General features: G+C 52.3%; 10 protein-coding genes and 1 non-coding gene across 11 annotated transcripts; 5 read left to right on the top strand and 6 right to left on the bottom strand.

Moving 5' to 3' along the window:
• Positions 1–121: 121 nt before the first annotated feature.
• Positions 122–3130, bottom strand: BO86DRAFT_369267 (uncharacterized protein; the record flags this gene model as incomplete). Its single annotated transcript, XM_025670235.1, has 11 exons — positions 122–491; positions 546–638; positions 694–764; positions 809–897; positions 951–1492; positions 1565–1655; positions 1707–2225; positions 2281–2401; positions 2460–2606; positions 2661–2782; positions 2848–3130. The coding sequence occupies 11 exons, from the start codon at positions 3128–3130 to the stop codon at positions 122–124; spliced, it is 2448 nt and encodes an 815-aa protein (XP_025524107.1).
• Positions 3131–3901: 771 nt separating this feature from the next.
• Positions 3902–6171, top strand: BO86DRAFT_439222 (uncharacterized protein; the record flags this gene model as incomplete). Its single annotated transcript, XM_025676150.1, has 5 exons — positions 3902–3971; positions 4036–4093; positions 4155–5288; positions 5343–5629; positions 5692–6171. 5 exons carry the CDS (start codon positions 3902–3904, stop codon positions 6000–6002), a joined length of 1860 nt encoding a protein of 619 aa, XP_025524106.1. The 3' UTR covers positions 6003–6171.
• BO86DRAFT_458690 (sterol desaturase family protein) lies at positions 5750–7275 on the bottom strand. Its single transcript, XM_025677310.1, has 3 exons — positions 6937–7275; positions 6367–6872; positions 5750–6309 (listed from the first exon to the last, which is right to left on the bottom strand). The coding sequence occupies exons 1-3, from the start codon at positions 7164–7166 to the stop codon at positions 6140–6142; spliced, it is 906 nt and encodes a 301-aa protein (XP_025524105.1). The 5' UTR covers positions 7167–7275; the 3' UTR covers positions 5750–6139.
• Positions 7276–7853: 578 nt separating this feature from the next.
• Positions 7854–7944, top strand: BO86DRAFT_t262. The gene has a single exon. It is a non-coding gene; the product is annotated as a tRNA-Leu (tRNA).
• Positions 7945–8358: 414 nt separating this feature from the next.
• On the top strand, positions 8359–9400 carry BO86DRAFT_382377 (CSN8/PSMD8/EIF3K family protein; the record flags this gene model as incomplete). Its single annotated transcript, XM_025670809.1, has 2 exons — positions 8359–8528; positions 8827–9400. 2 exons carry the CDS (start codon positions 8359–8361, stop codon positions 9398–9400), a joined length of 744 nt encoding a protein of 247 aa, XP_025524104.1.
• A 787-nt stretch (positions 9401–10187) lies between these two features.
• Positions 10188–11981, bottom strand: BO86DRAFT_369254 (small subunit rRNA maturation protein TSR4). Its single transcript, XM_025670234.1, has 2 exons — positions 11718–11981; positions 10188–11641 (listed from the first exon to the last, which is right to left on the bottom strand). Exons 1-2 carry the CDS (start codon positions 11841–11843, stop codon positions 10403–10405), a joined length of 1365 nt encoding a protein of 454 aa, XP_025524103.1. The 5' UTR covers positions 11844–11981; the 3' UTR covers positions 10188–10402.
• Positions 11982–12327: 346 nt separating this feature from the next.
• BO86DRAFT_321457 (putative prenylcysteine lyase) lies at positions 12328–14136 on the top strand (the record flags this gene model as incomplete). Its single annotated transcript, XM_025668345.1, has 4 exons — positions 12328–12487; positions 12545–13656; positions 13705–13812; positions 13870–14136. 4 exons carry the CDS (start codon positions 12328–12330, stop codon positions 14134–14136), a joined length of 1647 nt encoding a protein of 548 aa, XP_025524102.1.
• A 142-nt stretch (positions 14137–14278) lies between these two features.
• Positions 14279–16301, bottom strand: BO86DRAFT_345849 (glycine hydroxymethyltransferase SHM2). The gene is made up of 4 exons (XM_025669225.1): positions 16224–16301; positions 16115–16165; positions 15677–16041; positions 14279–15597 (listed from the first exon to the last, which is right to left on the bottom strand). The coding sequence occupies exons 1-4, from the start codon at positions 16257–16259 to the stop codon at positions 14634–14636; spliced, it is 1416 nt and encodes a 471-aa protein (XP_025524101.1). The 5' UTR covers positions 16260–16301; the 3' UTR covers positions 14279–14633.
• Positions 16302–17438: 1137 nt separating this feature from the next.
• Positions 17439–18658, bottom strand: BO86DRAFT_195664 (RNA polymerase II mediator complex middle subunit MED9). Its single transcript, XM_025666711.1, has one exon. The coding sequence runs from the start codon at positions 18428–18430 to the stop codon at positions 17807–17809; it is 624 nt and encodes a 207-aa protein (XP_025524100.1). The 5' UTR covers positions 18431–18658; the 3' UTR covers positions 17439–17806.
• A 129-nt stretch (positions 18659–18787) lies between these two features.
• On the top strand, positions 18788–20846 carry BO86DRAFT_412565 (2,3-bisphosphoglycerate-independent phosphoglycerate mutase). Its single transcript, XM_025674658.1, has 4 exons — positions 18788–19061; positions 19121–19858; positions 19922–20504; positions 20555–20846. The coding sequence occupies exons 1-4, from the start codon at positions 19031–19033 to the stop codon at positions 20763–20765; spliced, it is 1563 nt and encodes a 520-aa protein (XP_025524099.1). The 5' UTR covers positions 18788–19030; the 3' UTR covers positions 20766–20846.
• A 461-nt stretch (positions 20847–21307) lies between these two features.
• BO86DRAFT_321368 (tubulin-binding prefolding complex subunit YKE2) lies at positions 21308–21890 on the bottom strand (the record flags this gene model as incomplete). The annotated part of the gene is made up of 4 exons (XM_025668340.1): positions 21308–21361; positions 21422–21482; positions 21544–21739; positions 21830–21890. 4 exons carry the CDS (start codon positions 21888–21890, stop codon positions 21308–21310), a joined length of 372 nt encoding a protein of 123 aa, XP_025524098.1.
• Positions 21891–21963: the final 73 nt, after the last annotated feature.

The raw sequence follows: 21963 nt of genomic DNA, 5'->3' as shown, positions 1-21963 counted from the left end.
TTTCTTTTCTATGGTGCACGAAATGACATATCCCTCATGGCTCGGGTGCGCTCCAAAAATAGTACCAACACAGACACCTGATATGTGGCTTGTGTAGCCGATGCAGAGGAAACTTTCTCACTCACAATCTCCTATGTCCCGGGGAAGGGGGCACACTGCCGGTCTCCCAAGCCGTCATGTTGGGCCCCAGCTCGAACTCGATCGTGCCCCCCCGCGCCATAAGATCCTCGTGCTCGAACCAATTCTTCGTCCAGGCCTGTCCGTTGATTTTCACGCTTTGCACATAATAGCCCTGGTCCAGGCCTTTCGCGAGAATCCGAAGCGTCTGGTTGCCGTTGACGGTCATGTTGAGATCCGGGAACCAGGGCGAGGCAATCAGATACACTGGCTGGGTGACCACCGGGTAGATCCCCAGCATCTGCCACAAAAGCCATGAATTCATGGCCCCTGCATCGCTGTTGCCGGGGACTCCGTAGAGGGCATCGTTGAAACTACATGAACGGTTAATCATACTCCTTTGTAATATCTCCGTCCGTGTCACTCACTATTGGTATCCGAGGCCCCTCGATCTTTGGACGCTTTTTGCTTGCTTGTTGATGTAATTGTACAGGTAAGGCGTGGCGAAGTCCGGCTCGTTACTTAACCACGGTCATTAGTCTTAGTTTTGTCGTTGGTCTAAACGGGAATGCGTACCCTATGTTGATAATTGTCGTGATCCCAGCTCCGTTCGATCCGAGGCTTTGCACGGACATATTTGGCGCAAACTGCTGAGTTAGACAGGGTCCTCGGGGCGGCGGGGGAATCTTACCATGAGATCAAGTCGAGATTCGAATGTGTCCACGCCTCCCATGAAATGAACCAGAGTCTCCATGTCATGGGGAATGACGAAAGAGTATTCTAGACATTAGGTGCGTGAGTAGACATTCTATTATACCATGGATGTCACTCACCCCAGGGCACGGCTTCATATGTATAGTCCAGCCACTCACACTTGTCGCAGTACCGCGGATCATATGTGCTACTGTTGAACGTGCCGTTGGAGAACCTAGGTGCCAGAAATCCTGTGAAGTTCAGACTAGAGACATCCGGGTTCCATATATTCTGCCATCCAGCGGACCGATTCAAATACTTTTCCTGGTCACTGGGCATCTCTCCCGAGGCGACTTGGCTCAGCGCAAAATCATTTAGGCTGTACTCAACGGTCCTGGATATACATCTTGTGTTACGATCTTGTGAGACGTAGCCAAGCTCGAGCCAATCACCCAGGGCGCCGCGCCCCTCTTTGGTGCTGGCCGAGGGGTCTGTGGGGTCCCATGTGTTGTATGGAATCACCTCCGCATCGGTCTTCATGGCGGCATAGCCGTCAGTCCAGTTGATCGCCCCGCGAAGACCCTTGATGTATGCATCTGCCAACACATTATCGGCATTGGAGCCGCCTTGGACTAATCCATTCCAGTTTCCTGAGCGTCCATCTGGTAGGAAACCTTGATGCCTTCAGGAGGGAGAAAATATTAGAGCCACTCTTCCTTGGCCATTCCGTGCTGCTCATATCTAGGGATCATACCTCCATATATCGATCAGACCTCGAATCATGGACTCGTAGTAGTCAGGTTGGTATATATGGTAAAAACTAATCGTGCAGCGAAAAATATCCCCTGATTGTATACATTAGTAATAGATATCGGAAGAATGTTCCTCATACTGACACATTGTATAAAAGTCGTCCCAAAATGGCTCATTCGACTGCCAGAGAGGATTCTCCCCGGTCCGATCGGACGGCATCAGGTGCATAAAGTAGAGTGAACTGTAGAGCAGCCGCACATGCGTCATGTTCGCTGTTTCATCCAATGCAACCAGAGTCTTGCTGAACACATCTCGGTTCCATTCTTCCACAGTTGATTGCACCGTGTCATTCAAGTCCCAGGATGGAATCTCTGTTTCAATATAGGCACGGGCCTTTTCTTCAGAAATGAAGGATACACCAACCCTGGAAATAATTTGAGCGCCGGATGTCGTGTTCCAACTGAAGAGCGCCCCGATGCGATCATTCATGGGTCCTGATGTGGCTTTCTTGTTAGTCAAGTTACCGTATACAGGCTGACTGATGCCACCGTTGGCGAAGCTCTGATAACGCGCCATCGGCTCGGTGTTCTTCCCTGAGAAGGTGCAAGCTGTCTCTGGGGCTATAGAAAATTCTCCGTAGAAGTAAACCGTAAACGGCGCACCTGGCTCCCGATCAGACTCTCTGCAGAGAGAGTACTGTTGCAGGCTGGCACTCACCGTTGTTCCAGCCACCGATATACGTCCCATAGCCAGAGTAAGCTCGTCCTTCAGCCTCCAATTGGATTTCGCCTGCAACGTAGAATTGGCCATTGGGGTCATTGGGTGACCCAGGAAGATACTTAGGCAAATGTTAGCGATGCAGAAGTTTGAAGCTATATGTAACCTAGGTGTCATACATGGGAAAGATCGACCAGTACATGCTTCTCGCCCTCAGGGAAGCTATACTGGATGATTCCAGCATGACGAGAGGCCGAGAGCTCGACCTGAACGCCGTTCTGCAATCTTGTTGCAAAGTAGCCCACGCTGGCTGTATCATTGCCAACCTGAATTGCTTATGAGTCCATACCGTTGAGTTTGTTCTCTTTCAAGCAGCTTACTCTAGGCTGGGCGTAGGTCAAATTGTTGAGCAGATTCACCGGAGGCGCAATATTTGTGAGCGGCATCTGGGGAATGATTCCATATTTCGGTGCGCCTCCAGTACCACTCTCATGCATCATGGCTAGGTAAGTAGGGAAATGCTAGTCAACGATTGAGAGTATTCATTGAGTGGTCATGTCCACCTACTGATCGCCGTGACATTTCCATCTGGTGTCCACCCCCCGTTGAGGACCGCCAGGCTCCAGTTTGCAGCCGTAGTATCGATACCTACCTTTGCGACGCCGAAAGGCCGCGCTCCTCCCACGAAGATATCGCCTCCTCCATAGCCTTTGCCTGGATAGGGTCCTTCCGAACCCATCAGGGCATTCACATATTGGGAATAATCTTTCTGAATAGCAGCAATCGCCGGTATCAGGACAAATAGCAAAGCGATCAAGTGATGGCAGATGGGAAAGCAAAGTGATTGCATACTGAGTATACTGAGCAGCTTCCAGAGGATTCTGGAGAAAAAGAACATGGGGCAGGAAAGAGGGGAAATTCACTGGGGTAAATGCAGAGCTGCTTTCCAGATTTATCCCCCGCCGGGGAGGGGAATGCAGACGATCTACGTGGAAACACCTGCATTTCATCCCTGACGTGCTGCAGCAACTGGCCACTGAGATCAAGATGATGCTTGCTTGCTTGCTTTAGACCGGCACAGTCGGACTGAAGAGCGAAAGTGGTTGTGTTTTCTCTTCTTCCCCGCACTTCGATTAGTGAAGCGTGGTATCAATATTTGACATACACACATACAGTACACACTAAGCTTAACAGACTTAATCAACCTCTGCTCTTTTTCCCAGTATCGGTAATTATACTTAGGCATTTGAAAGGTCTTGTAGTGAGTTGCACTGCTGCTTATGAAATTCATCTTCCTCCTCGAAGGACTTCACCCATTCTGAGGTAAATGACGGTGTTGCTTGCTTGCATATGCTCGACCAGAAAGCATGCTCTCTCAGCCTAAGCCCCACAAGCTGAATCCGAGAAGTGAAGTTTTATACTTTGCCCAGTGTACTTAATGCTTAATTGGCCTATGGTTATTTGGTTAGTTTAGGCGGATGACTAAGCAAAACAAGGCTGCTGCCTTCCCAACCGGGATCTAATCCGATCTTGTCTCCCTTTCGCAAAATGGTCTTCATGATCTTCTATCATCTTATCGATGACTATGTAGAACTCTTTTCCCTCCAGTAGCACTGACACCATGTTCCAGTGCTCTCATTGCGATAAGACCTACCAAAGAAAGAGCCACCTGCTTCGGCACGAGGCGACGCGTACGCACTCCTCTCCCGCCTGGAGAGCCGGGGAACACCGAAGCATGGAGGCTGACAAGCCCAGATACTACTGAATCGCTCTCTTCAATATGTCCCATTTGCAATAAGGCCTTTCAGAAGCAGTGAGCTCTCATTCCTGCCGAGCCCCTTCCCCGTCGATGGGTTATGTCTGACGGGATTTAGGGAGGTTGCGCGACGACATAGTAAGATATGTGCAAGGAAGTACAACAAGCCCCCACCGCCAGCGTCTAAGCCTGGCCGGAAGAAACGCTCCTGTGATGAGTGTACCTATTCCAAAACAGCCTGCGACAAGAACTCACCATGTTCTCGTTGTAAAGCCCTGGGTCGGCAGTGTTCTTTCGGAAGTGTGGCGTCTTCACCTACAGAAACTCTCTGCTTAACGCCCGTCCCACCTTCACCAGTATCCTCGCACAGATCACTCGCAAGCAAGAGGTCGTTTTTCTTTCTCTCTCACTTCACTGATCCAGCTGTGGTGAAGGACAAGCTTGCAATTGCAGAAACAGCAAAAAGCTCCACCAAAAGGAACCTCGATGGCCTCCATCTAAACCTCGAAGATGCACTCAGCCCTTTCTGCGCCATGCAGTCATTTATGAGCTCTTCTGCAGCTGCAGATATGTTTTTTCAGCCGTCTTTTATAGCAAGCCAGTATCCCGTGTTGGATCTCACCTCTGAAGGCGCCTTGTCTTCGGGGCTAGCCAGACAATTGAATGACCTGATGGTAGAGCTGGTGGAAACATCGAACTCTATGGGTCCTGATAGTGAGGGCCTAAATAGACCGCTTGATGTCTCCGGCTTGATTCCGCTGTTTACAACTTCCAATCTTTCAATTTTCATCTCTGCTTACTTTCAATCCCTCCACTGGCATCTCCCGATTGTACACTTCCCAACATTTGACCCAGGAAATGTGTCAAACTCTCTCCTCATCTCAATCTTTTTGGCCGGGGCAACATACGCGACTTCTCAAGATGGAACTGTCGTGCCACCTGGGCTGCTTGACGTCGCCGAGGAGTATATCTTTCGACGCGTGGCAAATCTTTCGGCAGCATCAATTCATATCAGCCAACTTTCTCAGTCGTTTCCAGAACTCGAAGTTGTTCAAGCAGCCCTGATAATCGAGATGCTTCAGTTTGGACAGGGGAGTCTGCAAACAAGACGGCGCATTCGGATCATAAGACACCCGTGTGTTATCTCCACGATACGATCAATGGGCATTTTCCAATACAAACGGAGTATGGCTCCCCAGATCTGCGATGAGCTCACTTGGAGGAAGCTCATAGCGGAGGAAGTCCTTGTACGGTAAGCACCTATAATATAGGCCACTGTCAAAGACATTTATTGAGGCAACTTCAGAGTTTCCTGTTGGGCTTTCCTCGCGGACGGATTTCTCACGGTCTGTTTTAACAACCATCCTGCATTGTCTATCTTCGAGATGGATTGTGACTTTCCCTGGAACTCTGCACTATTCGAGGCCGAAAGTACAGCTGCGTTCAACGAGCTTGTGGCTTCGGACAACGGAGGACGGACCTCACTTCCAACCTTAAGACAATTCATCACCCGCCTACTCGACACGGATATTGGTGAGTTGGTAGCATGGAGCCGATCACTTGCAGCAGAACACACCCTAGTGTTGATGTACGGTATGTGTAATGCCTGTTTGGCCCCTTGAGATGACAGCCTCGCTGATAAGATGTGGGATCAGCGATGCACTCCCTAGCATTTCAGGCAAGGACCGGCTTACTCGGATGGATCTCACCAAACGCTATCAAGCTCGCTGCGGACAATTGGAAACGGATTTGGGATTCAGTTGGTGGCATTTTCGACAAAGAGAAGACACAAAGTCTGGGCTATCCCAAACATGCAGAAGAGCTTTGGTGGCTTCTAAATGCTACGCTCGACCGAGCCGCTGGCCGGGACAAGAGCCTTTGCTACCTAGACACCGCAGCTACTGACGACTTGGGCAAGCTGAATGAGTTTATTCATAATGTTGCGGCGGAAGAAGGAACACCGTGATTGGTGTTCATATTAATAATTACAGTACTCATATCATACATCTATGTACAGCATACAATCAAGCCCATACATCCCGGAAACGCCTCGATGGTTTGGATTCCAGCTCCTCTGGACCATCTTCTCCGACATAATATCTCTTACTCGTTCTTATGCCTCAGTTCGTCGCCCTTGGCTTTGCGATATGTGCCACCCAATCGGTCCCAGAACGTGGTGAATTGCCCATAATTATAGTTGAAGTACAGATGATGCAGCGTGTGACACTCGGGTCCGTTGATCACGGCAGAACGTGAGAGGCATTCAGCATCGTCTAATCAGGTTGTCAGCTGTGGTCGTGGCTTTTAACAGCAAGGGAGGGGGGACTTACGGATCGCGAGGGTCCACAAGGTTACAAAGACAAAAAGCCCCAGGTAAGCCCACTTCTGCAGAGGGAACAGCAGTGGGAAGATGTGGTAGGGCAGACTCTGAGCCCAGCCATCGAAAGGGTTGAACGCATAGCTGGCGTACGGTGTCGGCACGATCCACTTGTGATGCTTCTTGTGCAAGAAACGGTAAACAGAAGGATGGTGCTCCCATCTGTGGATCCAATAGATTCCTGTGTCCGTGAAGAAGATGAAAAGCGGGTATTGAAGGTAGGAATATCCAGGGAAGGGCTCCTGGCTTGTGAAGTCATATAGCTTTGACCATCCACGAATTTCCAGCAAGAAAAATGGAACAGTGAGGATGGACATAACAGGCATGGCAAATAGACCCTGCTTGATCTCCTGTCGGATCTGCTGGTGCAGGATTCGTGGATGCTTCATCAAAGACTTGTCGAATACAGTGTGGTATAGGATCGTGCTGCCAAGGAGGTACACGACAACACCGAAAATCCTTCATCATAACCATTTAAGTTAGCCACTAAATCTGATGAAGCTTAAAATTAAGAGCAACATACCACATAGTGAAGAATAATGATAGGGCCTGTCTTGGGAGATGGTCACGCTTCCACCGGCTCGCATTGACATACTGGGACGCTTGCAGCGGATAGTAAAGGCCGATGTGCTGGTTGTAAAGGAATTGGGTCTCCATGGTCGCATTGCCCGGATACATCTCATAGCTCGGAAGCACTGAGGCGTAGACCCGGTCGAAGACGAAGGTGTCGAGAATATCAAGCAGGACATCCATGCTGGCGATTGTTGTTGTGCTTGGTCGCGTTTAGGGCTGGTTCATCCCAAGAAGGTGGATGGTGCTGCTGCTTTATAGGACGAATCAGTCAAATTTCGTTCCTTGCAGGTGGTAATATTGAGTTTAGGTACATGAGAGCTCCTGCAGGATAGGCTATGGGTTTAGGTTACTCTTGATTTCATTTATATACGGGGTTTACCTACCTACTTTTCGGCGTTTCCCTACACGGCGTTTCCCTACCGCGGGAATTCCCTACCACGGGAGCTCGGGTATTCCAGTCAGACCACTGATTAAGGGGCGACGAACGGTGGCGTGGTGATGATACGTTTCTTGTCCCGTGGTTACTGGTTGGTTATACATCATAGCCGTTGATGGTAAAGGGGTATCTCCTGTGGTTCCAAGTTGCTACCTTATACTGCTATATCGTCCACAGACGAATACCGATTAGGCCCCGTTGACCTGTATTCATGATTTATATTCACAGGTGCCGCCGACTTCAACCGCCTAACTGCACCCTTTCGGTCGATTGCAATATCCTCAAAAGGCACTACAGTCGATTGAGTAGCCATGGGACCAACAGTGTGATAATTGATTTCGCACAAACAGCCTATTGTGTTGGTCGAAGTTATACTAGCAGAACAATGTGCATTGTTTGCATTTAATATATAACAATCACATATACCAAATGGCAAGATGGCCGAGTGGTCTAAGGCGCTAGTTTTAGGAACTTCCGAAACACTAGTTCGAAAGAGCGTGGGTTCGAATCCCACTCTTGTCAATACCTTTTTTGTCTTGTTTCGTTCGATACAATGTTGTTATATCACTCACTCTTTTCCATAACGCTGATTTTTTTGGCCGTCCTCGAGACCGACGTAGGTGGTTCAACAGCCATCTCGTGCTTTGTATGTCCTATGTCACAGTCATCAAAAGGTAGGTCTTGCTCCAATATACCGCCCATATGCTGCATCGGAGAAACTATCCGCTCTCGGCACCCATCCGAAAACATGCCCGCCGCACAGCGAGACAATCACGAAAAACCCACCAAAAACCGACGGGCAGAGGGCAGCCAAACCAGCCAGGCCAGATTCAATCCCGCGCTTTCCAACTTCTCATACCCCTCGCCAACTCCACCCTCTTCAACCTCCCCTCCTCCCACCTCTACCTTCCCTCCAAAAGTCTCTTCTTCGTCAAAATGGGTGTCACCTTCGACAAGTGCGAGACCCGCCCGGCCAACATCGATGCCATCCTCAACGGCCTCGACAGATACAACCCGGAGACGACCACGGTATTCCAGGACTACGTCGCCCAGCAGTGCGAGGACCGCACCTTCGATTGCTATGCCAACTTGGCCCTGCTGAAGCTGTGAGTCTCTTCTTCGCCCATGCGCCTACTATCTTACACACTGCACCTCCTTCCCGAGAACCAAGCGCTCCGACGCGGGGATAAGAATAAATGGTTTTTATATGATGAAGAAAATCTCATTTACAATCACGTTTCCTATTACCTGACACCCTACTATGGGGCATGTCGAGATCACAATTCTCCTGAAAATGAAAGCCACCCAAGCTTCTATTCATCGCACACTACATCACTCTCCGCTCCGAGTTTGACGGTACTTGTCATGGCTAACCCGTTCCTCGAATTGTCTTTGATTCAACAGCTACCAGTTCAACCCCCACCTTCTCCAGCCCGAGACCGTCACCAACATCCTCGTCAAGGCTCTCACCGTCTTCCCTTCTCCCGCTTTCTCCCTCTGCCTTGCTCTGCTCCCCGCCCACACCCAGCCCTTCCAGTCCTCCAACCCCGAAGCCCAAGCCGCCGCCCAGACCTCCGACTTCGTTGAGTCCGTCCAGAAGCTCGCCCGTCTGTCTACCCTCCTGGAGTCTGCCCAGTACGCCCAGTTCTGGTCCACCCTGAACTCCGACGACCTGTACGCCGATCTGGTCGCTGACGTCGCCGGATTCGAGGAGCTTGTCCGCATCCGCATCGCCGTCGAGGTCGGCAAGGCCTTCCGTGAGGTCAACGCCGAGGTCCTGGAGCAGTGGCTCGACCTCCGCAGCCGTGAGGCTCTCGAGAAGTTCGTCGCCGAGGTCTGCAGCTGGGAGGTCGACGGTGCCGTCATCAAGGTGCCCACCAACAAGGAGAACGAGGCCCGCAGCGAGGTCAAGAGCGAGCGCGTGGGTGTGGATATGTTCGGTCGTGTCATCCGCAGAGGTTTCGAGCAGGCTGCCTGAGCGGAAAGTCCCCAAATATCATTATTTCGAGGATTTGCATCGGATTTCCCCCCCTTCTCGAATCAACCGAAATCGCAACCGTGACGTCTTATTCAAATCTCGTTTCTCTCTTTCGGACCGCTTTTTCCACCCTTCACATTCTTGCTAATACTTTTTACTTATGTTTCTCCTTGTGCCTTGAAGGTTGATCCGGGGCTCTCGATCTAGCCCCGTTGATCCTTTTCAAACGTCTCATTTCTTCTCCCCTTCTTCTTCCGGTCCATCTGTGAAAGATGCACCGAGAGGAAGAAGGAAGAAGGAAAACTTGGGACAGGCATAATCCGAACTTCACCTATGACTTATGAGTCATGAAGCTCCCAAAATAAGATGATGATGAAACCCCATGGGGAAGAAAAACGGAGAGGGTTAGACCAACATGTGGGGATTAGAAAGAGACGGGGGGACTGGGAAGTCAGGAACCTGGCGCAATCGGCGTTTCGAGTTTTGGTTCGCTGCTTTGCGTGTGTTGATTACCATCTTCATCATCTACATCTAGATGAATCTGTCTCTCTCCCCCGTTGCAACGGTGCCTTTCCATGCATTCAGTTCTTAGTCCCAAGATATCCTTTTTTTTATTGTAAAGCAGAAAGGAACAGGAAGCGAGGAAAACAAAAAGAAATCACTTCAAAAATCAAATAGACGTAATCCAGTGGCATTTTCTGTCGCACTGCCTCGATAATAATCGGAGATACTTGTGTCTGGATGCATGTATCACTGAATAGGTATACTTTTGGATTTCCAACGAGGCCAAAAAGCTCAATGGCGTCTATGAACATGGTAGAGTATGTATATATATAGTAAAAATGGTCATCATCAACATCAAATTATTCATGGGTAAAGCGTTAGGTGTGGGTAGTGGGTGGAAGAAGGGAGGGTTCGGATTTCAGGTTCACACCCGTTTGTCTCCCCCCCCATTTGAGGGGACGGAAAAAGAGAGCGGAATCCATCCATCCATCAATCAATCTATTTAGCAGCCTCCTCCCACTGCACACCCGCCCACTCCTCACGATAGCCCACGACGCCGACCTCCTTCGGCCCACAATCCCGGCCACACACGGCCAACATGATCGTTCCCCACTCCATGCCGGCGTCACCGAGCCCGACGCCCTCCCGGCCGTCCTCGAGCACACTGATGGCGTGCGGCACGAGCTGGAACTCGAACACGCGCTCGCTGCCGCAGTACTCACAGCGCGGGATGCGGCTGGAGAGGGACGGCCCCCCCGTCGTGGCGATGTGCGCGTTGGCGGGCTTGTGCGCGAGGACCTCGTGCAGGCGCTTGCCGATGGCGTCCGTGTGCGAGTAGAGCAAGGGGTTGCCGCGGAACTGGTACCGCAGAATCTGCTCGGGGTTGTGGCCCAGCCGGGTGGAGAAGCGCATGAAGGCCTTGTCCAGCTCGGACTCGAAGGCGTCCTTGAGGTCGGCCCCGCCGCTGCCGCCGGTGTCCTCGCTGTTGTCGATCGTCACGTTGTCCGGGATCGTCGGCGTTGAGGGCCGCGAGAGCGTCTCGTACTCGGCATCGAGGTAGAACCGCGGATACGGGGCGGGGAAGTCGGAGTCGGCCGGCCACGGGGTGACGGGGCCCGAGGTCTCCTCGGGGGGTGTGATGGTCTTAGATGATGCTGCGGGCGGTGGGGGTGGGGAGGAGACGCGGACTTTGTCGGCGAAGGAATCGGAGAGGGTGTTGGCAGCAGCGGCGGCGGTCGTCGATGCCGGGGTGGATGGTTTGGCGACTAGACCAGGAGAGGGGGCGGGCGCGGCGAACGGGTTGCTGTTGCTGGAGAATGGGTTGCTACTTGCACCAGCTCCGCCGGAGGAGAAAGGGTTGGCGTTGGCGGAGACACTGCCGATCAGGGAGGAGGATCCGAATAGACTTGCGCCGAGATCCGGTTTAGGAGCCTCGTTCTTTGTCTTCTCCTCTTCCTTGCTGGGGGCTTCGGTTGGGATCTCCTCCACTTCTTCTTGTCCCTTTGCGCCTCGGGGCTGTTCGCTCTTCACCTTGCGGGTAGCGCGCAGAGCTCTGATGCTGCCGGGTTTGCGGTTGCAGGGTTTCCTGGGACAGGCAAAGATGTATAGACGTCGCTCATTGTCCGGGAAGTCGTCTGGGAGATCACCGTGCAGTTCGAGGAGGAGAAGCATGGGCGAGTTGCAGACTTTGCATTTGGCGAATTCGCCCGGAGGCGGGGTAGCGTCGTCGAGCCAGGTCTGGGGCAATAACATTCGTCAGTGAAACTTGTTCTTGTAGATGCTTTCTTGTGAAGCGGTGTCAGAGGAGATGTACCGGAGTTCCACCCAGGTGACTGATTGTGTCTTCTAAAATCTCGTCTGCTGCGTAACCCAAGAGCACGCCGGTCTCGGTGAAGTCCCCCTCATCGTCGAAAGATGAGTCGCTGTCATAGGGGTCCATGGTCGGTGAGTCAGATCGGTCAAATGTAGCGATATATGAATAAGATGATATGCGCAGTCGTGACGAGTACGTGCAATTGGCTTCAAGCAGAATACAATGGATCGAGTGTCCTGTACGAAGCAACTGAGCGATGCGATGATTTTTGGGCAGCTGGGAAAAAAAAGCCCGTAGAAAAGCGATAAGCGATAGAGTCCCGGCCCCAGGCACCTTAGCCTAATCAGGATTAGCGCCTTTGATATGGCTCGATGCATCACCGACGGAGTATCCGTAACTACAGCCTACTTCTTCTTTTTACTCACTCTCACTGTTTGATCTCTCTCATCACTTCTGTTCGCAAATGACCTATTGAGTCTGTGTGTTACTGAGTAGAAAAGTGCATACCTCTTTCTGCCGTCGAAGCGTCATAATATCATCATCGAGGGAGTTGGTCCCTTATGCAAGCACGGATCCCATCTCTACTCTATCCACTAAGAAACTTGCTATCATGAATTCTCATCCCAAGCGTCCATCCTTTGTCTACCTTCTATATACTCAGCTTATATATTATCTGTTCATTCTATGCTTCATTCCTGGCAGCAATGCCGCTAAACAGCAACCCTTGAGCTCGTTCGGAGAGAACATTCCCAAGAAAGTCGCGATCATCGGTAACTAATACCATACTCCATTGCAATCCACGCTTTGATGACTGACATCCTAGATAGGCGCTGGAGCTGCAGGATCATCGGCTGCATACTCTCTCCGCAAGTACGCTGATGCCCAACATGTTCCCGTCAACATCACTGTCTTCGAGCGCTCTTCGTATGTTGGAGGCCGCTCAACCACGGTCAACGTCTTCGACCACCCGGGCTACCCAATTGAACTGGGGGCCTCGATCTTTGTTAGCGTCAACTACAACCTGGTGAATGCGTCCAGAGACCTGGGACTCAACGCCCGGAGCGCCAGCTATGAGCGACCCCGAGAGACCGACGACACCATCGGCATCTGGGACGGGGACCAGATGGTGTTCGTGTTCAAAGACACCTCTGGCTGGTGGAACCTTGCCAAGTTGCTTTGGCGATACGGATTGGCACCGGTCAACGCTTACCGACTGATGAAGTCCACCGTCAACAAGTTCCTGCAACTCTACGACGGACCCATGTTCCCTTTCCGGTCCCTCACCCAAGCCACCGAGGCCGTCGGGCTCCTTAACACCGTCGCCGTGCCCGGATTGGAATTCCTGCGGCTCAACCGCATCTCCGATCTCTTCTCCCGCGAGATCGTCCAAGCCAGCACGCGCGTCAACTACGGACAGAACCTAGGCCTCATCCACGGCCTTGAGACGATGGTCTGCCTCGCCACCGACGGCGCCATGGCCATCGAAGGCGGCAACTGGCAGATCTTCGACGGCATGCTCAAGGCCTCCGGGGCCTCCGTGCGTGTGAATCACACCGTCACATCCATCAACTGGGACGCCCCAGGCCAGCAGCACCGTCCCGCAAGCCTCACATTCAAGGCTAGCAGCACCTCGTCTTCAGCTCAGACCGAAGAAGAAGACTTTGATGAAATCATCATCGCTGCCCCTTTCCAGTTCACCGACATCACCACAACCCCACCCCTGCAGATCACCCCCGACGATGTCCCCTTCGTAAAACTGCACGTAACCCTCTTCTCCTCCCCGCACCGCCTCTCGCCAGCCCACTTCAACCTTTCCGGTCCCAACACCCCAGAAACCATTCTCACCACCCTCCCCCACGACCTGGACCCTACCGTAGGCAAAGCCGAAAAGGGCGTCGGCCCCGCCAACTTCTGGAGTATTAGTACCCTCCGCACCGTGGTTGTTCCCCCTCCTCCTTCTTCTCACCCCACTACTTCAGAACCCGAGGACGACCAACCACAGCCGGAAGAGCACTACGTCTATAAGATCTTCTCCCCCGAACGCCCTACCGCCGCCTTCCTACGCTCGATCCTCGGGCTCGCGGACCCACTAGAGGTCCAGGACATGAAGGAGACTGCCACCGCCTCGTCCATCGAAGACCTTCCAAGCAAGGACATCAGTTGGTTCCATGAGAAGGTCTGGCGGCCTTATCCGTTCGTCTACCCGCGAGTGACCTTCGAGGAGATCGCGCTGGCGCCCCACGTATGGTATACGGGGGGCATCGAGAACTTCATCTCGACGATGGAGACGAGCGCGTTGATGGGGAAGAATGTGGCGGCTTTGATGGTGAAGGAGTGGGAGGAACAGAGGGAGAAGGCCGATGCGGCGATGGGGTCAATGGGGTTCAGTCAGTTTGGGGATGGTAAGGTTGAGCTGTGAGGCAGTAGACAGACTTGGGAAATAAGCGATTGACAGATGGAGCACAGATTGATGGGTAACGCAGGAGGAACCCTAGAGGCACCTTGAACTACGTATAAACGGCTCGGAAGAGTGCTACTACCACTGCTACGATATGGAAACACATGTGAGAAGTTGAACTTCATGAATTATTAACTCTGAGTTATCTGATACTGATACTAAACTCAGTCAAGGCGGTTAAAGCCTTTGATGTTCAACCATGAACTTTTCCTGTCCTGTTGAAGAAAGTGTTGAAGAAAGCATCCTGGTGCTCAATTTTTTTTCTCCTCAAATCATTCACACATGCTCATGCATATCCATGTCCCATGACCCGCGTAAGGTTGAAAAAGCAGTCCTGTATAAAACCCCTGTATAAAACGACACACCGGCTAGATGTTGAACTCGAAAACCAAAACAAAATCATAAAAAGAAGATGTGGTATCATATTGTTGAAAGCTACCCCGGGGCAGTGATCACACTTAGACGGGGAGGGGGAAGGTGCTGGCCCACTGGGCAATCTCCTTGCGGAGCTCGAGGATCTCGGGGACGGTCTCGGAGGCAACCTTGGCCTTGAAGTCCTTGAGCTTGTTGGCGCCCTGGGGCAGCTCGCTCTGGACCTGCTTGCAGATGTTGATGGACTGGTCAATGTAGCGGGCAATGCGCTTGAAGTCGTCCTCGGACATGCCACGAGTGGTCATAGCGGGGGCACCAATGCGGATACCGCAGGGGGTGAGAGCGGACTTGTCACCGGGGATGGAGTTCTTGTTGCAGGCGATGTTGATCTGCTCAAGGACAGCCTCTACACGGGCACCGTCGAGGCTCTTGGGGCGGAGGTCGACGAGGACCATGTGGCTGTCGGTACCGTCAGAGACGAGCTTGTGGCCCAGAACCTTGAACTCATTCTCAAGGGCCTTGGCGTTCTTGATGACCTGCTCCTGGTAGAGCTTGAACTCAGGGGAAGCAGCCTGCTTGAGGGCAACGGCAAGGGCAGTGATGGTGTGGTTGTGGGGACCACCCTGGTGACCAGGGAAGACGGAGAAGTTGATAGGACCCTCAAGGTCGTACAGGATATCCTTGCCGGTCTTGGCGTCGTGGCTGCGGACACCCTTGCGGAAGAAGATCATGGCACCACGGGGACCACGGAGGGACTTGTGGGTGGTGGTGGTGACGACATCGGCGTACTCAAAGGGAGAGGGGATGACACCGGCGGCGATCAGGCCAGAGATGTGGGCCATGTCGACGACGAGGTAGGCGCCAACCTTGTCGGCGATCTTGCGCATACGCTCGTAGTCAATGAGACGGCAGTAAGCGGAGGTACCAGCGACCAGGATCTTGGGGCGGTAGAGCTCGGCGTTGGCCTCGAGGGTATCGTAGTCAATGATACCAGTCTCAAGGTTGACACGGTAGGGGAAGGTCTCGAAGTAAGTGGAGACAGCAGAGATCCTACAGGAAATGACGTTAGCAGCTGCTTGATATTGACAGGAAGAGCTCGAAAGAAGCCGTAGAAGCTTAGAAGACGTACTTGCGGGAAGGAGTCTGGTAACCGTGACTCAAGTGACCACCGTGGGGGAGATCGAGACCCATGAGGCGGTCGTGGGGGCGCATGAGAGCCTGGTAGACCTGGAGGTTGGCAGGGCTTCCACTGAGGCACTGCACGTTGACACCCCACTTCTCGGAGTCAAGGTTAAAGGCCTTGAGGGCACGAGCCTGGCAAGTAAGCTCGATGGCATCGATGTGCTGGTTACCACCATAGTAACGGGCACCGGGATAACCCTCGGAGTACTTGTTGGACATGGGAGAGCCCAGGGCATTGAAGACGGCGTGGGAGGTGAAGTTCTCCGAGGCGATCAGGACAATGGATTCACGCTGACGCTGGATTTCTTTCTCCTATAGAAAAAATGCATGTTAGTATTCTTCTTGATCATTGGTTATTGATGAGGAATTGAGAGGCAGAACATACCATGATCTGGGCGATCTCAGGGTCGGACTCGACGAGAGACTTCTCCATTTGCTGCACCGATGAGTCAGTCAACTGCTTTGGTTCTTTCTGGAAGACATGGAGTACTTACGTCCCGGTGGGACTGGGGGAGGGCGTAGGTGGCCATTGTGTGTGATGTGAAGATGGAGGAGGGGATGGAAAGGAGGATAGAGGAAGGAAAAGGATGGGATGAGGAGGAAAGAAAGAAAGAGAAAGGAAGATTGAAGGAGGGGGGGGGGGAGAAGGAGAGGTAGAAGAAGAAGTAGAAAAGAGAGGGAGGATCTGGCGGGGTGCGCGGCGGCGGACTGGGTCGGGAAGGGAAAAAAGTTGCCTCAGGACGGAGGTCACAGACCAATCTTTCCTCCTCTGAGCCCCGCAGTCCGAATTGGACGGGAGGCAAAAGAAAAAATGACCAAAAATGACTCCCACTAAAAAGAAAAATCCGGAGGCGGTCGCAAGTCCGGGAACGACATCGGAGCCGTGCTTGCGAAAACCCGCCGACTCCTCCGTGGGTTACGGAGTGTCCATTCTATGCGTTCGATGTCTTTAGTCGCCGCTATTATTCATCGCCTGCCACAATCCTTGGGATTTGGAGGCATTTCGCTCTTTTCTGCCAAAAAGTCAATCCTGTAGATTGCACATCGTTTCCCTTTGATTGGTGCTTCAATACGATATTCCGAAGAAATAAATTGTCTAGATTCAAACCAAACCACCAAACCGCCCAAAAAAAATTGGTTGGCAGTAAAACCACAGTCTGACTCACCGTCGCAGGTATCCACTGGAGCTTGCTCGCCGAGCAAGCAAGCAAGCAGCACCAGCAAACTATTCCCGAGAGATGATCGGACCAGGTTTCGTATATGTAGTGCATTATTTCCAACCATACAAAAGCTGAATTTCAGGTCACGCAAGCAAGCCTTACAAGTAGAGATAATGATCATAATAGATTAAAAAGCTTTATTGACTGTCCTTTTGGCTTATGCAGACCTCCACTTCCTACAAAGCTCAAAAAAATAAAAAAAAGAATCTTTGGTTCACCACTTCGTCTGTCTTCAGTTCAATGTTAACTCCGGAGGTCCTTCCTTGCAGATCAATACCACCTGATGTACTGCAGGTCTCATTCCAATGCACAATGAGGACCGTGGAGGCCAGAGCGGGGTTGTCAAGCATAATGAACAGCGCTTCCCAGCTGCAAGATCCCTTGAGAGCAGCTTTTGTGATATATTGTTCAGCCACTAGCATGCTGGTAGCATGGCAAACGTAGGTAAGGGGCAGGACGGCCATGGTGGTAGGTACTATTCAAGTGTCTGCAGTTCTTGAACAGCAGCAGTGGCAGCTTATTCCCTTGTATTGCTGTGGCTTCAGGTAAAGTCCGCAGGCCTCTTCATAGCGCAGCGACGTTCCATTAACAACAATCTGAGCCAACTGACCGTGCCAACAGCCAAGGGTTCGATGATCGGGCTACTTTGCAGTGTGCTGGGCTATCAAAACCAGTTTCTGTGTTAGATCCAACCCAACAATCGACATGAGTTCACTTGGATGATACAGCGGGCCCGAGTATGCATGCTTGATACTAGCCGCCTTCGAGAAGAAGCGTCCTGCTCCTTTGGGTTATGACCGAGATCATGGCGGTGCTCCCGCCATCGTTGATGTCCATAGGTCTACCGCTCTCAGCTCTCAAGGTTCGGTGATTCTGGATTTGCCCGCGCCCCGAGGACTAGCTCTCCGGCCAAAGTCAGAGATGACTGATTTGAGCTTTGCGATACGGTCCTCGAGCTCCTGGATTTCTACCTCCTGCTCTGTAACAGAGCGGTCAACATCTGGCAAGTTCTCCACCACTGCCTGCGCCTTCTGAATCCGGATCTTGATCGAGCTGACCTCGGTCGGGAGATCTTTGATATCGAGCGGTGGGGGTGCATTCGATCCCAAGGCTGCAAGTTCGGCCGAGGCGGAAACCGGCCTAGGTCCTGCGGATGGAACCGTCAACAGCACTCCAGGGTGACCGTGGCTTTCATTCCCAGGTTGTGAGTGAGGCTGGCCAGGAGCACTTGTGGGTTGTCCGACCGGGCCCGAGCCTCCACTGTTGACTTCGGCAGCCCTGACACCGTTACTAGCTGGTCCGGGGGATGCGAGCAGACGAAGCAGAAGACCGTGCAATGGCGGAAGGATATCAAAAGTCTGCGGGGCCGGGAATGGCACCGCTTGAGGTGTAACGGGGGTGTCCTTCACGATGGGGGTCTCGGGCGCGGAGAGCGGTGGTTTCGCTGCGGGTGTGAAGGCCGTTGGGGATCTGGACGCCATGATCGGAAGAGAACCGGGACGGCGAGAGTCGGCTTAGTGTATTCTTGCGGTTGCAGGATGAAGAGTCGAAGACTAACAGCAGGCAGGAGTGGGAAATGAGCAAGAGACGAAATATGGGGCCCCTGATTTCGGGATGCTGGGTAATTGTTTAGGGAAGAGCCGGAACGTGGAGGTAAGTTTTGTTGCGGGCGGACGAGAACGGCAGGACAGAGCAAACTGGAAGCTGAGAGTGACGTCGGGAAGAAAACAACCCCAAAGCGTCACCGGGAAGAAAAAGGAAAAGAGCCCCTCCTCCCCCTCATCCATTCCATCCCAACCCAGTTGTTTTCACCGGGCCAGCCCTTTTTACTCCGGTCTCTCCACCTAACTACTCTTCTTCCTCTTTCGTCCTTTCTTCTTTCTTGATTCTTTTTTCCCCCATTGCTTCAATTCCTATCCTGATTCTCCTTTCCCCATTATCCATCTTCAAGTAAGTATACGGCTTATATCCACTCCCGCAATCACGATGCTCGGAACTATACGTCGCCACCTTAAAGGTTCCTTTGCCCCGCCAGCGATTTCGCTAACCAGCCAATTTCTTCTATTAAGCATAACTTCACCATGGTTAAGGTTGATCAGAAGGTCGCTTTGAGTAAGTCGTTTCCCTCAGAACAGTCTTTGATATTTCAATCGACTAACCCATCTGCTCAGTCGTCATCGATGGCTGGGGTGTCGCCGGCCCCGACTCCCGCAAGGACGGTGATGCCATCCTCGCCGCTGAGACCCCCTTCATGTCCGGCTTCGCTGAGGCCGACTCCAAGACTGCCCAAGGTTACACCGAGCTGGATGCCTCATCCCTCGCCGTCGGATTGCCCGAGGGCCTCATGGGCAACAGCGAGGTTGGCCACTTGAACATCGGTGCTGGTCGTGTTGTCTGGCAGGACAGCGTCCGCATCGACCAGACCCTGAAGAAGGGTGAGCTCAACAAGATCGACAACGTTGTCGCCTCCTTCAAGCGGGCTAAGGAGGGCAACGGCCGTCTGCACCTGTTGGGTCTGGTCTCGGACGGTGGTGTCCACTCCAACATTACTCACCTGGTCGGTCTGCTGAAGGTTGCTAAGGAGATGGAGATCCCCCAAGTCTTCATCCACTTCTTCGGTGATGGACGTGATACCGATCCCAAGAGTGCCGCCAAGTACATGCAGCAATTACTTGACCACACTAAGGAAATTGGCATCGGTGAGATCGCTACCGTCGTTGGCCGCTACTGGGCCATGGACCGCGACAAGCGCTGGGACCGTGTCGAGATCGCCATGAAGGGTATTGTCACCGGAGAGGGTGAGGACAGCGAAGATCCCGTCAAGACGATCAACGAGCGCTATGAGAAGAAGGAGACCGACGAGTTCCTCAAGCCTATCATCGTCGGCGGCAAGGACAGACGTGTCCAGGGTATGTTTTCACTTTCTTCCGTGGCGTGGATGAATAGGCTTACTGACGGATAATGTTCGACAGACAACGACACCCTGTTCTTCTTCAACTACCGCTCTGACCGTGTTCGTGAGATCACCCAGCTGTTGGGTGACTACGACCGCTCCCCCAAGGCCGACTTCCCTTACCCCAAGGACATCCACATTACCACCATGACCCAGTACAAGACCGACTACACCTTCCCCGTTGCTTTCCCCCCTCAGCACATGGGTAACGTGCTGGCTGAGTGGCTCAGCAAGAAGGACCTCAAGCAGTGCCACGTTGCCGAGACCGAGAAGTATGCCCACGTCACTTTCTTCTTCAACGGCGGTATCGAGAAGCAGTTCGACGGCGAGGTGCGCGACATGATCCCCTCGCCCAAGGTTGCCACCTACGACCTGGACCCCAAGATGAGCGCCAAGGAGGTTGGTGAGAAGATGGCCGAGCGCCTTGGTGAGGGCAAGTTCGAGTTCGTCATGAACAACTTCGCTCCTCCCGACATGGTCGGCCACACCGGTGTCTATGAAGCTGCCATCGAGGGTGTTTCTGCCACCGACAAGGCTATTGGTGTCATTTACGAGGCCTGCAAGAAGAACAACTACATTCTGTTCATCACCGCTGACCATGGGTGAGTTGTGACCGTAACTCTAGTCAATACGATGAGCTAACAATCCGCAGAAACGCTGAGGAGATGCTTAACGAGAAGGGCACCCCTAAGACCTCCCACACTCTCAACAAGGTTCCTTTCGTCATGGCCAACGCCCCCGAGGGTTGGAGCCTCAAGAAGGAGGATGGTGTCCTCGGTGATGTCGCCCCCACCATCCTGGCTGCCTTGGGCGTTGAGCAGCCCGAGGAGATGTCCGGACGCAGTCTTTTGGTTAAGGCATAGATTTAGTGTATAGAGTATAGTTCAGGTTTCTAGATACGGCGATTTATGAAGCGATGAATATTAATGGAGCGCCCTAAAGGCATCAATTGAGTTGTAGAGCATGAGTGGTTGCACACATAGAACAGCTAGGATATTGATTGAGAGCTCCCTGGAACCCGGTAATAATACCCTGAGCGGTAGGATGGTTCTTTCTGTCCCTTTTAGAGACGGTATCACCAGTGATCGATTGGAGAAAAGGTAAGAAACCACAAAACTGAATCATTGCAAGGGTATCTAAAACCACATACTTGTTCCATCGACCACGAAGAGTAGGCTGGTAAAGATCCTACACTCGAAATCTCACCAATCGTCTCTCTACATCGCCGTCCGAATTGAATGCAACTGTGCTGCACAGCTGCTGAGGTATAAACCCGCAATACTGCCGACAATGCGAGTGCATCCAGGTCCGTCGTTCTGATGCACAGGTCCCTACCATGCTTGGGAAGTGTGGGGGGCGGTTCAACCTCAGTCTAGAGCTAACCCATTATACCATCCTCCACCACTCAAGCAGAAGCAGCGGCGGCTTGTTGCTGAACCTGGGTTTGGAACTGAACAATCTGTAGAATCCATCAGAATTACTTCCAGTCCCATCGTGACCCCAATCAGCGCACGCTTACCTCGGTCCGTTTCTTGTCCGACTTGTCCTGGTTCTCCTGGATTTGGCCCTCGATCCGCTTACTGTAGCCCAACCATTAGACCTCTTTTTGTTTTGTCCACTGTACGGGATACGGTGGCATACATTTCCTTCTCAATGAACTCCAACCGTCCATTGACAGCCATGACAGCCTCAGTCTTGTCCTGCTTCAACAGCACCGGACCGATCAGCTTATAGATGTTGGACTCGTCATCGAGCGTGTCGAATTCCTTCTGTACGCCCAGGTTCTCTTGTTGCTGGGACTCGAGCTTTTGGCGCGCATCGACAAGACCATCGAGTTCTGGCAGTGGTGAGGGGTTTCTCGTTAGCAACGAGCTATCTGACGCGATGCGCCTAAGACACAGCCACGGGGCAATCCGAGAGTACACACCAGTTTGCAGTTGCTGGAACTCATCCGAGAGCGCCTGCATTTTTTTCTGAGCGTCCGCCATATTTTTGATCGGTTGTTTTATGGTTCTACAGAACTATTGAGAAGGAGAGCGGGGGGTAAAGTAACCAACAGAA

Source organism: Aspergillus japonicus (assembly GCF_003184785.1).
Source record: "Aspergillus japonicus CBS 114.51 unplaced genomic scaffold BO86scaffold_61, whole genome shotgun sequence".
Taxonomy (NCBI): Eukaryota; Fungi; Ascomycota; class Eurotiomycetes; order Eurotiales; family Aspergillaceae; genus Aspergillus; species Aspergillus japonicus.
The sequence above is the reverse complement of the archived record's forward strand: the minus strand, read 5'-3'. Positions and strand labels throughout refer to the sequence as shown.

What these genes read in the sequence shown, in the direction of transcription:
- BO86DRAFT_458690 (XM_025677310.1), bottom strand. Translation starts at nt 7,166, where the DNA reads ATGGATGTCCTGCTTGATATTCTCGACACCTTCGTCTTCGACCGGGTC. An exon ending in TCATTATTCTTCACTATGTG is followed by an intron (nt 6,873 to 6,936) that starts GTATGTTGCTCT and finishes GTTATGATGAAG; the next exon opens with GATTTTCGGTGTTGTCGTGT. An exon ending in CTTGTGGACCCTCGCGATCC is followed by an intron (nt 6,310 to 6,366) that starts GTAAGTCCCCCC and finishes CAACCTGATTAG; the next exon opens with ACGATGCTGAATGCCTCTCA.
- BO86DRAFT_345849 (XM_025669225.1), bottom strand. Translation starts at nt 16,259, where the DNA reads ATGGCCACCTACGCCCTCCCCCAGTCCCACCGGGAC. An exon ending in CTGAGATCGCCCAGATCATG is followed by an intron (nt 16,042 to 16,114) that starts GTATGTTCTGCC and finishes TTTTTTCTATAG; the next exon opens with GAGAAAGAAATCCAGCGTCA. An exon ending in TACCAGACTCCTTCCCGCAA is followed by an intron (nt 15,598 to 15,676) that starts GTACGTCTTCTA and finishes CATTTCCTGTAG; the next exon opens with GATCTCTGCTGTCTCCACTT.
- BO86DRAFT_369254 (XM_025670234.1), bottom strand. Translation starts at nt 11,843, where the DNA reads ATGGACCCCTATGACAGCGACTCATCTTTCGACGATGAGGGGGACTTC. An exon ending in GTCACCTGGGTGGAACTCCG is followed by an intron (nt 11,642 to 11,717) that starts GTACATCTCCTC and finishes TTATTGCCCCAG; the next exon opens with ACCTGGCTCGACGACGCTAC.
- BO86DRAFT_412565 (XM_025674658.1), top strand. Translation starts at nt 19,031, where the DNA reads ATGGTTAAGGTTGATCAGAAGGTCGCTTTGA. An exon ending in TGATCAGAAGGTCGCTTTGA is followed by an intron (nt 19,062 to 19,120) that starts GTAAGTCGTTTC and finishes CCATCTGCTCAG; the next exon opens with TCGTCATCGATGGCTGGGGT. An exon ending in CAAGGACAGACGTGTCCAGG is followed by an intron (nt 19,859 to 19,921) that starts GTATGTTTTCAC and finishes AATGTTCGACAG; the next exon opens with ACAACGACACCCTGTTCTTC.
- BO86DRAFT_195664 (XM_025666711.1), bottom strand. Translation starts at nt 18,430, where the DNA reads ATGGCGTCCAGATCCCCAACGGCCTTCACACCCGCAGCGAAACCACCG.